Here is a 14,554-nt window from a genome sequence, read left to right on the forward strand (position 1 = left end):
TGTACCGGGTAAGCGCCTAGCGCGCCGGGGGACAGCCTGCTGCGATTGCTGGGAGGTGGCTGGCTGACAGGCGTTGCCAGGTTCCCCAGACTTATTATTGTCTTGGGTGACTTCAACGTCCATGTCGACACCGCCTACGTGTACGGTAACTCTGCGGACCTAGTGTGTCATCCATGGCGGCGGCTAGACCTCTCCTTTGGAGTAAAACTCTGGCCCCCACTCATGAGGCACAAAGGGCACACACTAGACCTAGTCTTTGGGTCGGGAATTGATATGGTCGCATATCCTCTCATTGATAGAGTGCCATGGTCATGACCATTATGCCCTGAAGGTCCAGGATGGATATGTCACGACTATCCCCTGCTCTAGGCACGACGGGCAGATTTATGCCCGCCAGCAGAGACTTATGGATCCTGCTGGATTCCTGAATGCTCTGCGGGACCCTGAACCCTACTGGCACCCTCGATGAGCAAGTGGAAGACTGGAATACTCCACCTTTCCGATGCCATCGAGGTTATTGCATAGCCCCGGCGCCCTCTCTTGCGCTCCCAGTCGTCAGCTAGCTCGCTTGGTACGCACTATTGAGGAGCTACAGCCATATGAAACGGGAGCTCAGGACGGGCTAGAAGCTGTAGTGTGGGAGGAAATCTGGTGACCCAGAGGCTCTTGCGCGAACATCTTATAGGACGTTGCCGAGAAGGGCCTATGAGATGGCGCGGCTGACGAAGGAGAGCGAAGAGGACTTTCTTCTCCTCCTCTCTCGCGATCTGCTAGCTCTCGCCCGGCACAATTATTTCTGTATCATTCGGCTCACTCACCTCATTGTCTGAGTGGCCTCTACAAATCAACAATTGGCTATTAGCTGGCCAGAGGCATTTATGAGCTTTTTTGCTTGGATAAAGTCAGCGTCGCTCCGCTCATTCCACCTTAGGAGACAATACCAAATGAACTGGAGGCTCCCTTACTTGCGGAGCTCTTCTGGCGCTTGTTTGACCCAGTTTTCCTGCTCTCTGAAGCCGCTGCCCATTAGTGGGTCCTGGCTGCTGTTAGGACCTACTACCTGTCCTCTGGATCCGTGCCCCTCCTGGCTTTATTAAAACATGCCGAGATTGGAGCTACGACCCCACCTGTTGAATATCATCAATAGCTCCCTTGAGCAGAGTTTTTCCGGGTGGGTTGAAGGGAGGGCAGTGGTCCGCCCCACTCTTAAAGACATCGTTAGATCCTGGAGATCTGGCCAATTACCGCCCCATCTCTCAGATCTTTCGTTTCTGGGGAAGGTAATTGAGAGAGTGGTGTTGGAGCAGCTTCCAGGGCTTCCCTGGAGGACACATCGACCTTCGGGATCCCTTCCAGTCCGGGCTTCCGTGCTGGGCATGGGACGGAGATCTGTTCTTGTCGCCGTCACAGATACGCTCGATATCTGCAACTTTGACCGAGGCGGATCACGGCTCTGCTGGCAAGTTGTTAGATCTTACCGCAGTATTTGATGTGGTTGACCCATCGACCTTTTGACCCACCGCCAATGGCAGCTTCTGGGGTGCGGGGGCACTTTGTCCTTCAGGTGGATACTGCTCTCATTTCTCCGGGGACCCGGGGGGTCCTTAGCAAGTGTGGTGTGGGGACCAAGCTTCCCGGAGGTGCCCACTTTCATTGTGAATTGTTATTGCCTCAGGGGGCACTGTTTGTTACCCAGCTATTATTCTAACATCTATATGCGACTCTCCTTGCTCACTTAGGTCTACGGATGCTTTGGGCTGACCCTGTCATCAGTACAGCTTGGATGACACTCAGCTCATTCGATGTTGATGGAGAGGGGAATGCGGTCGCCAGCCCTGCGGCTCTTCAGCAGCATTGTTTGGAGGCAGTTGCTGGTTGGTTGAAGCAGGAGACGAATTAAGAACTGAACTCGTCAAAGACGGGAGATCCTCTGGCTGGGAAGGAGGGGGTGGGGATCTCCAGATGCTCGACATGGGAGAGGGGCTACATTGGCACCCGGCCTCCCTCCTCAAGTTAAGTAGCCTGGGGGTCCACCTGGATTACGTCTTCTTTCAATGGGAGACCCCAGGTGGCCCATGTAACCCGGAGTTGCGTTTTTCCATCTGCGCCAAGCCCGGCCAGCTGGCCCCCTTCCTCTCATCCAGACCTGGCCACCGTGATCCACACAGCGGTCACCTCCAGACCTGGATTATTGCAACTCGCTCATCGCAGGCCTTCCCTTAGCTGTCTGATTCCGGAAATTAAAATTGGTCCAGAATCGCGGCGGCACGCTTTGCTCACAGGAGAGTGCCGCCAGAGACCATATCTACGCCTGTGCTGTGCAGCCTGCACTGGTTACCCGCATTGAATTCGAATCAAGTTTTCCAAGGTGTTGGTTTTGGACCTTTAAGGCCTTGCACGACCTGGGACCCCTCGCACCATACTGGGACCGCTCTTTGCCCCATATGTCCCAAATGAGGCCTCTGCACTCCAGCAGAGGCAAATTTACTGGTGATCCCTCGGCTCCCTCAATGCATGCGGCTGGCCTCCACTCCGGGCCAGAGCAGCTTTACAGCTCTGGCCCCTGCCTGGTGGAACACTCTTCCATCTCCAGCTACGTGGGCCCTCGCGGGATCTTAAATGAATTTCGCCAGAGGCCGCTGCAAGACGGAGACTGTTCCACCCGGGCCTTTGAGGGAGCCCCGGCGCTGATGCCCCCCCCCCCCCCCACTTTCAAAACAAATCTGTGGACCCTGCCGTTTCCTCCCTCTTCTTTCCTCCCCCCCTCTTTTCTGTAGGGGACTACAGAGTAGGGCGCTCATCGGTAATTTTGATAGATGCTGCATTTTTTAATGGGGGCTCGATTTTTTAACTTATAGAGAGCCACCATGCCAATAACTATTTAAAAATTTTGATTTTATTTGTGCTCTATCTATTTGTTTGTTCGCCGCCCTGAGCCCTTCGGGGGAGGGCTGTTTATAAATATAATAAATAATAATAATAATAATAATAATATTCCAGTGGCATCTTAAAGACTAACAAAAGGCATCCCAGCATAATGCAGAAGTCCCTTTAACATGCTTCTGATGCAGCTATTATTTAATGTCTAGAACTGAGGTAGAAAACCGCTCAGGCACATGTACCGAACAGCCAAATGCCACACCAAACCATTTTGCTTGGCATACCAAACGAGGCCCTCACGACGAACGCAGAGTTTCTCCATCTGCCTGGCCCGAGTAGCAGAGCTTAGCTTCCTCTGGATGAAATGGACGGAAGGAACCTTTCTGAATGTATTAATGAATGTATGAGCACAGCCTATTGGAAGCAAGAGAGCTCCTAAAGATGGACAACTCACCCTTGGCCTATGCCTTGTGGAGCCTACTCACAGTATTGTCAGCAAGGTTGGATTTGGGGATGTAAGTCAGGCAGTGGTGGGATCCAAAAATTTTAGTAACAGGTTCCCATGGTGGTGGGATTTAAACAGTGGCGTAGCGCCAATGGGACTGGGTGGGGCACGACGGGGGATTCCAGGGGGGGCATTAATAGTTTCTCTGTTACTGTAAAAAACTCTTACTGTAAAATAAAAAGTTCCTAATTTCCAGCTGATATCTTTCTGTCCATAATTTAAACTCATTATAGCAAGTCCTATCGTCTACTGCCAACAGAAACAACTACTTCTCCTCTAATTGACTGCCTGTCAAATACTTAATACTTTCAAATACTTAATTTTGTTTCTAGAAATCAAAAGAAGGATACTTTCCTTAAACAAGGAACTTTACCATATTTCTAAAACATGTTTTTAAAACAGCCCAACAGGGAGATTTATCCCGTTTTCTACCTTCGCTAACCAGCCACATAGGAAACAACAGGACTTTATGGTTTTTGGACCTAATGGCATTTCTAACGGAAAAGCAGACCCAATTAGCAACCCCCTCTCGGCACACACCAATAATTAGTAACCCACTCTCGGGAACTGGTGAGAACCTGCTGGATCCCACCTCAGAAGTCGGGGTCCCAGCTATGACCTCAGTGAGCATAAACTCAGAGCATCAAATCTCTCTCTCTCTCTCTCTCTCTCTCTCTCTCTCTCTCTCTCTCTCTCTCTCTCTCTCTCTCTCTCTCTCTCCCCTTCCGCACACACAAAATAATGCATTTTCAAACCACTTTCCCAACTGTTTGCAAGTGGATTTTGCTATTCCGCACAGCTTCAAAGAGCACTGAAAGCAGTTGGAAAGTGCATTATTCTGCATGTGCGGAATGAGCCTCTGTGTGTGTGTGTGTGTTTTCCTTCAAATATCCTCTGCCCATCTGTCTGTCACTCTCTAGAGCCCTTTTTGAAGTTATAGCCACTGCTGAGGAACGGTCGTTCAGGAATCCATTCCCTAGTTAAGAAAACGTGACATTCTTTTGCCAGATTCACAATGACCAAATTCAGAACATTACTTTTTATTTACTGTTTACTTCATTTATAACCTGTCTTTTTTTCCCATTGGGCACCCCAAGTGACTTACATCTTTTCCCTCTCTTCCACTTTATCGCTGCAACAACACCCCGGCGAGGTAGGTTAAGCTGAGAGTGTGTGACTGACTCCAGGTCACCACTAGAAAACTTCCACGGCAGAGTGGGGATTCGAACCTTTGTCTCCCAGCTCCTAGTCCCGTGGTGGCGAACCTTTGGCACTCCAGATGCTGTGGACTACAATTCCCATAAGCCCCTGCCAGCATGGCCAATTGGCTGGGGCTGATGGGGATTGTAGTCCATGACATCTGCAGTGCCAAAGGTTCACCACCACGGGTCTAGTCTGACCCTCTACCACTGCACTACATTGGCTGTCTTAATTATTATCTAGTGCCCAGGAATTTCAGCTGGTCAGTTCTTTAATTTTCATGAGGTATTTTGTGCAAAGGACAGTCTTCTCAGTGGCAGCTGCAGCTTGTGGCCAGCCACAAATTTGTTATTACTTTGCTAACTTGCACCTTCTTTTGTGCTCCCTCCCTCTTGCTGTTCCAGAGCGATTACTCAAGTGACACGGACAGCGAAGACCACTTCCTCATGATGCCGCCCAGGGATCACCTCGGCCTCAGTGTCTTCTCCATGCTGTGTTGTTTCTGGCCACTGGGAATCGCTGCCTTCTATTTGTCACACGAGGTACTGGACAAAAAAAAGATCTGAGATTGCTTTCGCAAGGTGTGTAGGTGCGTAGCATCCCACTGAGGAGACAGGGGAAGTCGCCTGAGGACTGACTGGCAAGAGCAGCTATCTGCTGCACAAATGCATTCCCGTCATTGGAAGTTGAATTGGTATTCATGGCTGCAGTGTGTCTGTTGGGGCTACCCTAGCAGGTATTTGTCCTGCAAAGTAAAAGAAGCTATGAGTGTTTGGCCAGCAGACCAGCAAGGGTTCCTTTTTCTCCCAGAAATAAGGTTGTTTCCCTACTTTCTACGTGGGATTACACATTGCACAAACATTGCAGGGGGGGATTGCTGGCATAACTCCAGGTGGCAGACAAGGGGCATTTGGTGCTGTGCGTACTTAACCTGTGCCAGTGGCAAAGAAGAAGAAGACGAAGAGGAGGAGGAGGAGTTTGGATTTATATCCCCCCTTTCTCTCCTGTAGGAGACTCAAAGGGGCTTACAATCTGTGGAGGCTTATCTGGGGAATTCAGATTAGCCTGTGCACTCCAACACATGCCAGCTGAGTGACCTTGGGCTAGTCACAGCTTCTCGTCACAGCTTCTCGGAGCTCTCTCAGCCCCACCCACCTCACAGGGTGTTTGTTGTGAGGGGGGAAGGGCAAGGAGATAGTAAGCCCCTTTGAGTCTCCTGCAGGAGAGGAAGGGGGGATATAAATCCAAACTCCTCCTCCTCCTCCTCCTCCTCCTCCTCCTCCTTCTTCAAGTACAACAATCTCAGTTTAGCCATTTTAGCTTCGAAGGACGGTTCAGGCTTGATTTGATCTAGAACCCACTGGTTTATCTTTTTCTTTTCTTTTTTTAGCAGTCCACAGTATCAATATCACTCTCTTCCAACCCGACATTTCCAAGCAAGCTACTTTCTTCCTGTCACCTTTCTTCACTGTCCAGCTTTCACACCCAAACAGTAGCAATAAGGAATCATGTGGCGTGAATTAACTTGATCTTGGTTCCAGATGACATAGCCTTACACTTAAGCACCTTTTCTAGCTCCTTCATGGCTGCCCTTCCTAGCCTCTGTCGCCTTCTGATTTCTTGGTTGCCGTCTCCCGTTTGGTTGATGATGGAGCCAAGGAATAGAAAGCCTTCAACCATTTCAACAGTCCACATTAAATCTGAGTAATTCTCCAGTAGTCATTACTTTTGTCTTTGTAATGTTCAGCTATAGTCCTGCTTTGGCACTTTCTCCTTTAACTTCCAGCAGTGGCTGTTTCCAGTTGTTGCCATTTTCTGCTAGTAATGGGGTGTCATTTGGGCCCTGCAGGACCTTGGAGAGTTCCGCAGTTAGGGCCCTGCGGGACCTTGGAGAGTTCCGCAGGGCCCTGCAGGACCTTGGAGAGTTCCGCAGTTAGGGCCCTGCGGGACCTTGGAGAGTTCCGCAGGGCCCTGCAGGACCTTGGAGAGTTCCGCAGGGCCTCCAAAACTGTGTTGTTCCACCGGGCTTTTGGGGGGGCCAGCCGCTGAGCCTGCCCCTCATGTTGCCCTGCGCATTGGCTATATATTTAACCATCTGCCAACCACCCCCCCTCCCAGGATCTGATCACTGGGGTCTGATGCCAGACGTCTCATATTAGTAATTATTTATTGAAGGTTGCTGCTGCTATAGTTTTAAGGTTTTGTATTATTTTTAACTGGGGCTATTCGACTTGTTTTATTGCATTGTTGTTTGTAGTTGTACACTGCCCTGAGCCCTCCGGGGGCAGGGCGGTTTATCAAATCGAATTATTATTATTATTATTATTATTATTATTATTATTATTATTATTATTATTATTGTTGTTGTTGTTGTTGTTGTTGTTGTTGTTGTTGTTGTTGTTGTTGTTATTTACAACCTAACAACAACAACAGCAACAACAACAACGTGCCTACCCCTAATTTTCACTCCACCTTCACCTAAATCTAATCCAGCTTTCCTTATGAGATGTTCTGCATACAGGTTGAAGAGGTAGGGAGACAAAACATATCGTCTGACACCTTTTCCACCTGGAAACTATTCTGTTTATATTTTGTCATAAATGCATAGTATAGAGCAGTTTAAAATGGACTTCCTTCCACTGCGACTTGGAGCATTACAGTCCACTTCAAAAAGACACCCTTCATCCATGACCGCACCCGAGCACGTACGGTCTTGTCGATGCCGCTGATTCCTCTCAAACACCATCAGCCACGTATTCCGGTGACAAACGCCTCCATCCATCGCACAAAAAGCTGACCGAGTGGAGGAGACCTGCTATACAAATTAATGAGAATCCTCCAAATGGCAGGGCAGGTCATGGAGACATTTGAGGATGATCAAGGGGGCAGGGGGATCTCAGCAGAGCGGCTGTATCTTTCAGGCTGTCTGCTGTTGAACAAGCGGACTTGTCCTGTGTGCAGCTCATGACGGACAGCCTTCAGCTTAATATTCTGTCGGTATGCCGTGCCTGCCTTGCTTTTTATTTATGAAAAGCTCTCAGACAGCCACAGAAAACGTTTCAGCCTGAAGACCGAATAAATTGGCTCATCCATCACCTCAATGCCAACCACTGGCTGGTGATGGATTTTTTTTTTAAGCAAGGGAAGTGTTACAACTCATAGTAATGGCAGGGGTATCTTTCGAGACAGCCAGGTGTCAGGCTCTCGAACGTGGAAATAACAGAGACCGTAGGAAAGTCCTAAAGCAGTTTATTTCTACAACGCGTAGAGTAACAGAGAAAGCGGAATCTAAGCTCTCCCGCTTAGATCCAGCGATTATATCCTTCAATTCCCTCCCCCCATTTGATTCCCACCAAATGTGTTTCACAGAGTGTATAACATTTGCACTACAGAGCTTCGAGAAACCTGGGAACCGTTCGCACCTTCTTGCAGGAGAGCTGGCGCCAGGGAATTGCCAGGGAGGGGAGAGGGAAACAGGAAAGCATTTACAGGAAACATTTGCATTCCCACACAGCAAGACATCTAAGCACTGACAGGCATGGACCTGACACCCGGGAGGGTTGATTGGAGAGGACTGTACCAGCTATCAGGAGAGGGCTGTTTCCAGACCTCCCATCTCCGGGCAAGTGAAACTGGGCCTTTGGAAAGGGAGTGCCAGCAGCCACAGAGATTTGTTTTTCGCCAGAGTTTCCCCTACTTTAAAAACAATGGAAACTGTCCAGAAGCAAATTTCTTTAACAATCTTTGGTGGGATGAACCACTGCTTTGTTCCACCTGCCTTGATTACACAACTTTGAGGGATGGCTACCTAGGTTGTAAATTTGGGGTGCTGTTAAGTGTGGCAGAACTGAAGAGAATGAACAAACAAACAAACAACAACAATTGTGTGTAACGTAAGGAACGGAAAGCAAAAAACGCGTCACACACTTAAACGGAGGTTGCACTTAGCCAATATAATATGTAAAATGATTTCTTTTCAACAGATTTTGGTATAACAATTCATAAGGTATGAGTATGTAAGATTCAAAAACAAGAAGACCATATCCATGGTTTAACCAACTGAGAATTGGATTCTATTTACACCCAATAAATATATTTCAAAATTTTATGTAGAAACCAAAGTTCAGTATCCCGTTCATAAATTATACCCACGTTGAATGTTATATACTCATACCTTATGAATTGTTATACTAAAATCTGTTGAAAAGAAATCATTTTACATATTATATTGGCTAAGTGCAACCTCCGTTTAAGTGTGTGACGCGTTTTTTGCTTTCCAGAACTGAAGAGAAGACATATTTGAACAGTGGTGTACCGGGCCTAAATGGTGCCCGGGGTCATGGCCGCCTCCCTGTGCCCCTCCAGCCCCCCCCCACGCCCCACTTACAGTAGCCAGCAGGGAGGCCGGGGGGAGGGCAGGGCTTGGGGGCATCTTAGCAGACCAGGTACTTTGCAGCAGCAGCAGCAGAAGGCCATTGCTTTCACCTCCTGCATGTGAGGTCCCAAAGGCATCTGGTGGGCCACTGCGAGTAGCAGAGTGCTGGACTAGATGGACTCTGGTCTGATCCAACAGGCTCGTTCTGATGTTCTTAATTTAACAACCAGTTGTTTACAAGCACCATTTTCACAACTGGTTCTGCCAAAGTGGTGTGAACCGGCTGAATCCCACCACTGATTCTGTCCTGTGCGAATGACTCTGATGATGGAGAGACTAGGAGCTTATCGAGTGACTTGACAGGATTTGTCTGCTGGGTCCTTCAGAACAGACATCCGGAAACTTCTCAGATCTGCAATTTGAATCAAGGCAAGGTTTGAACTGGCTTAGGAATCTCTTAAGACACAGGTGTCAAACTCGCGGGCCTCCAGATGTTATGGACTACAGTTCCCATCATCCCCTGCCAGCATCACACTGGCAGGAGATGATAGGAACTGTAGTCCATAACATCTGGAGGCCCGCGAGTTTGACACCTGTGTCTTAAGGAATCACTAAGAGAAGGACAATTTCTTCAGCTTGCCTCTGAGTGATCTGTGACAAGCTTTCATTTATTTATTATTATTTTACTGGAAATGTACCCAGAGATCCTTTGGCAAACCGGTGGGATCACAATAGATGTGGCATTTTACTCAGCAAAGAAAAGCACAACTTGACAAGGAACCCATGCGCTTTGTGTTGGGAGCACACCTGGGATTATGTGTTTCAAACAGTTCTGTGCAGCGGAGAACGATGGAGATCTTTGGCAGAATGAAATAAGAACTGTTGCAAAGAGTTGTCACAGCTAAGATGTTTTATGTGTGTTTGTATTTGGGGATTAAAGAAATCATGATTTGGGAAAGAAAAAGGCTGGAAGGCAGAAGGAACTATCTTCGTGCAAATAAGATTATACCTGAAGGGACTAGAACTGAACCATCTTTTTATGGTGACAGGAATCATTTTTTAGTTTAAAAACTGTAGGATGAAGAGAAGTTGGTAGAATGTGGGGGAAAATCAGACAAACAAAAGGATGAATGGCTTGTTGGCATGCTCATTTATTGTCTTTTCTCGGAAGAAGGAAGAGTTGGATTTATCATTGCTGCTAGTGTTTTAATGTTTAATTTATTTATTGTTTTAACTTATTATTATTGTTGTTGTTGTTGTTATTGTTATTATTATTATTATTATTATTAGTAGTAGTAGTAGTAGTAATATATCCCTCCTTTCTCTCCTTTAAGGAGACTCAAAAGGGCTGATAATCTCCTTTCCATCCCCCCCCCCCACAACAAACACCCTGTGAGGTAGGTGGGGCTGAGAAAGCTCAGAAGAACTGTGACTAGCCCAAGGTCACCCAGCTGGCGTGTGTGGGAGTGCACAAGCTAATCTAGTTCCCCAGATAAGCCTCCACAGCTCAGGCGGCAGAGCGGGGAATCAAACCCGGTTCCTCCAGATTAGAGTACACCTGCTCTTAACCACTACGCCACTGCTGCTCCTAGAAGAGACATAGGTCATTTAAAACCAATCTGGAGACTAGAGATCTCCTCTGGGGAAATGCTCTCCCAAAACACCACTGTCTTGTCAATTTGAAATTTGTTTGACTTAAGGGGCCTGGAGGCTGGGCATCCCTTAACCACTGTGGATGTTTCTTCACTGGAAGCTCACTAGACCTCTGTTAAAGCCCCCATCTGCCCAAGCAACTTTTTCAAGTGAGTGTAGCAGGCAGGTGTGTCTATGTCTGAAGGTACAAGTTTTCAATTTGGAGTAGACGGAGGCCCTTTCGAGCAGTGGTGGGATCCAAAAATTTTAGTAACAGGTTCCCATGGTGGTGGGATTCAAACTGTGGCGTAGCGCCAATGGGGCTGGGCGGGGCACGACAGGGGCGTGGCCAGGCATTCCGGGGGCGGGGCATGAATAATTTCTCTGTTACTGTAAAAAACTCTTACTGTAAAAAAACAGTTCCTAATTTCCAGCTGGTATCTTTCTGTCCACAATTCAAACTCATTACAGCAAGTCCTATCGTCTACTGTCAACAGAAACAACTACTTCTCCTCTAATTGACTGCCTGTCAAATACTTAATACTTTCAAATACTTCTTTTTGTTTCTAGAAATCAAAAGAAGGATACTTTCCTTAAACAAGGAACTTTACCATATTTCTAAAACATGTTTTTAAAACAGCCCAACAGGGAGAATTATCCCGTTTTCTACCTTTGCTAGCCAGCCACATAGGAAACAACAGGACTGTATGATTTTTGGACCTAATGGAATTTCTAATGGAAAAGCGGACCCAATTAGTAACCCCCTCTCGGCCCACACAAATAATTAGTAACCCACTATCGGGAACTGGTGAGAACCGGCTGGATCCCACCTCTGCTTTCGAGTCATAGCCCTAATTATACTGTGATACATGTCATCATCATTTCACGTAAATAGGACAATACACAGGTTTTCCAGATGTACGTAACTTGATGACTATGAGTAACACAAGTTGTTCCGCCGGGCCTTTGGAGAGACCAGCCGCTGATGGTGCCCCCCCCCTCCTTTTGGCCCTATACCTGGGCCTTGACATCTACTAAGATTTGCCGCCCCTCTCTAGGGGGAAGTATTTGATATTAGGTATCGGGCGCCACCTATACCTATACTTGCGCTTTTACTCATTTCACATTTTAAATGTTAATGTGTAGTTAGTTTCGCTGCTTTTATAAGTTTCAGTTTATTTATGATATTTTATGATTGTATCCATTATATGTTGTGCGCCGCCCAGAGCCCTTCGGGGATGGGGCGGGATAGAAATTTGAAGCATAAATAAATAAATAAATAAGTATCTTGGGTAGCATGCACTCCCATTGGTAGACTCCCAATATGTGTATGTGTGGTAGTCCTAAATAGAGAAGCAAGCCTGTCTCAGGATCAGATGTGAGGGAGTGGATCCGTTGCCTGAAGGAATACATCTCCTCTTCGCCCCCTACCTACTCTGCTGGTAGATTTGTAAAATAAACTGAATATTTAAAAATTCTTCCAAAGGGAACCAACCCAAGAAGTGCCATCCCTGGCACTTCTTCCCACTCCGGAAGTGGGGACATTTTCCCCCACATTTTATTTTGGGGCAACCCTTCAATTAAGGGTTTTTAAATGTTCTAAGTTCCTTCATTGTACTGTACATGCCATGTGTTTGCTCATGTTACCATTTGCAAACAGTGTATTTTCTTGAATTTCATTCATTTCCAAGAAAGACTACAAGTGCAATGTAAGTTTTTAAAAAATTATTGTCAGCGTTATTTGATTATTTGTTAAAAAGAACTGCAGCTGAACGTGATCCATCTGCATACCCTGGAAATTAACAGCATTATCAAATCATTCCACTCCAAATCCTTGCACAAATTATTTGGCGTGCCAAACTGCGTCCCGTACGCAGTCTTATGTTTAGAATCTGGCCAATATTCTATAGAGGCCACTATTTGGCTAATCGTTATAAAATTCTGGTTAAATATTCACTACCGAAGCTCCAGAAACTCATTGACCCAACTTACCTTGAGTGAACTCCACCATTCAAAATGGTGCACAATAATTACAGCAAAGATCGGGGAACTGGGTTATGACAGCGACTCCTTCAATATGCTAACCTTTACTGAAACTTTTGCCCTCATTAAAGAGGCTGTTAGCAATGGACTATCAAGCAACTGCAGACCTTGGCAAATAAATCTTGTTCACCAACAAATATGTCAATTCCTTTTATGCAGGGATACCCAGCCTATTATATTACAGCGCTCACAAATCCCATACACAGGAGAGCCTATATGCTGGCTTGATTTAACATCATGCCATCTCCTCTACATAGAGGAAGACTTAAAGGTCTTCAAAGCGATAAGAAGGTTCTGTACCAGTAGCAGAAGACAGCTGGATTCCATCCCACACATTCTCCTGAACTGCTTATGAAACCAAGAACTCCGAGCCATCCTGCTATCCCAAGCTATAGACCCTATGATTGATTATGCCTGAATCAAGATAAAGTGAGTTCACGCTTTTTTAAATTGTCAGGATTTTCATTGTTGCCTTATAGTGGCAAAGTTTTTGTCAGAAGTTTGTAAACGGAATGTATGACAAACGCGAAGTTTTTTACTATTCACTTTTTAACTGGAACTGTATTTTTATACTATCGTGTATATGCCAATAAAGGCTTATTGAATTGAATTAAACCCTGGAAATGGATAACCAGGTGGCAAACAGTTATTCTCTTAATTAAGTATTGGCCTGCTTTTTCGGGGATGAGACGATCTCGTGTCCTCCTATATGGAATCAGGTGACTTGGTGCAAATTTTTGACAGTTTCCGTCCTGTCAGCTGTATGTCATTTTTGTCTTTCTCTTATTGTCAGAATTCAACAGCATGCTATCAAATCTGGTTTTTCTAAAGAGTATGTTTCCTTCCCTCTCCTTTTCCTTGCAGACAAACAAAGCCATCGCGAAAGGAGATTTCCACCAAGCCAGTTCCAGTTCACGGAGAGCCCTCTTTTTGGCCGTGCTGTCCATCACGATCGGGACAGGCATCTACGTCGGAGTTGCTGTGGCTCTCATTGCCTACCTGTCTAAAAACAATCACTTGTGAACCTCAAGGAAATGGACAGCACCCAAAAGCCTCAAGGGGTCATAACGTCTCACTGTTTTTTTGCTGGTGAAAAGGGCTGACATCTGGAGTCTGAAGAATAAAACGGTACACCCTTTTCAGCCCTCGCTGTTTAAATTGTATGGGGGCAATAGTGCTGTTATAAGAAGCCAAGGATTTTTTTTCCCAGCAATTCAGAACTATCTTCAGAAGAAGCATTTGTTTTTAGCATGCTCCGAGTCTGAGCGGCATCGTATTCATGATCCATCAGCAGTATTCCCTTGAACGAAGGACTATTTTTCAAAAGATCTGAATTGGCAGAGCCAGGACTGGAGAGCATCTCTGTTTTCAACATAACACATTTCCTCCCGTGCGTTTGGAACAGTAGAAAGAAAACATAGCCAGCTCGGAGCACATCCAAGGCTCAAATTAGAAGCACCCCCGCAATGTAAATGTAAAACATGCATAGCATGGGGCCTTTTGAAATATATATAAACACACACACACATCTGTGCTTCTGTTTCATCATATAAGAGCAGACCTGCCATAAGAACATAAGAACTAGCCTGCTGGATCAGACCAGAGTCCATCTAGTCCAGCATTCTGCTACTCGCAGTGGCCCACCAGGTGCCCTTGGGAGCTCACGTGCAGGCCTTCTGCTGCTGCTGCTGCTCCTGAGCACCTGGTCTGCTAAGGCATTTGCTCCTGAGCACCTGGTCTGCTAAGGCATCTGCCCATAAAGCCAAGTTAGGAGGCTACGTTAAGGCAGATTTGGATGAATGGTGGGGTCGTTGGGGACAGTCCGCTGGGAATTTCTCCTGCATTCCCCACACAGTGGTGGGATTCAAATTAACAACCGGTTCCAGTGGTGGGATTCAAATAATGTAACAACTGGATGC

General features: G+C 46.5%; 1 protein-coding gene across 1 annotated transcript; it reads left to right on the forward strand.

Annotated features, from left to right (window-relative positions):
- The first annotated feature begins 1,525 nt into the window (after positions 1–1,525).
- On the forward strand, positions 1,526–14,320 carry LOC125443340 (synapse differentiation-inducing gene protein 1-like). The gene is made up of 5 exons (XM_048515363.1): positions 1,526–1,640; positions 1,740–1,874; positions 2,778–2,803; positions 4,990–5,127; positions 13,500–14,320. The coding sequence occupies exons 1-5, from the start codon at positions 1,526–1,528 to the stop codon at positions 13,656–13,658; spliced, it is 573 nt and encodes a 190-aa protein (XP_048371320.1). The 3' UTR covers positions 13,659–14,320.
- Positions 14,321–14,554: the final 234 nt, after the last annotated feature.

This window comes from Sphaerodactylus townsendi, linkage group LG14 (genome assembly GCF_021028975.2).
Source record: "Sphaerodactylus townsendi isolate TG3544 linkage group LG14, MPM_Stown_v2.3, whole genome shotgun sequence".
In the NCBI taxonomy this organism is placed as follows: domain Eukaryota; kingdom Metazoa; phylum Chordata; class Lepidosauria; order Squamata; family Sphaerodactylidae; genus Sphaerodactylus; species Sphaerodactylus townsendi.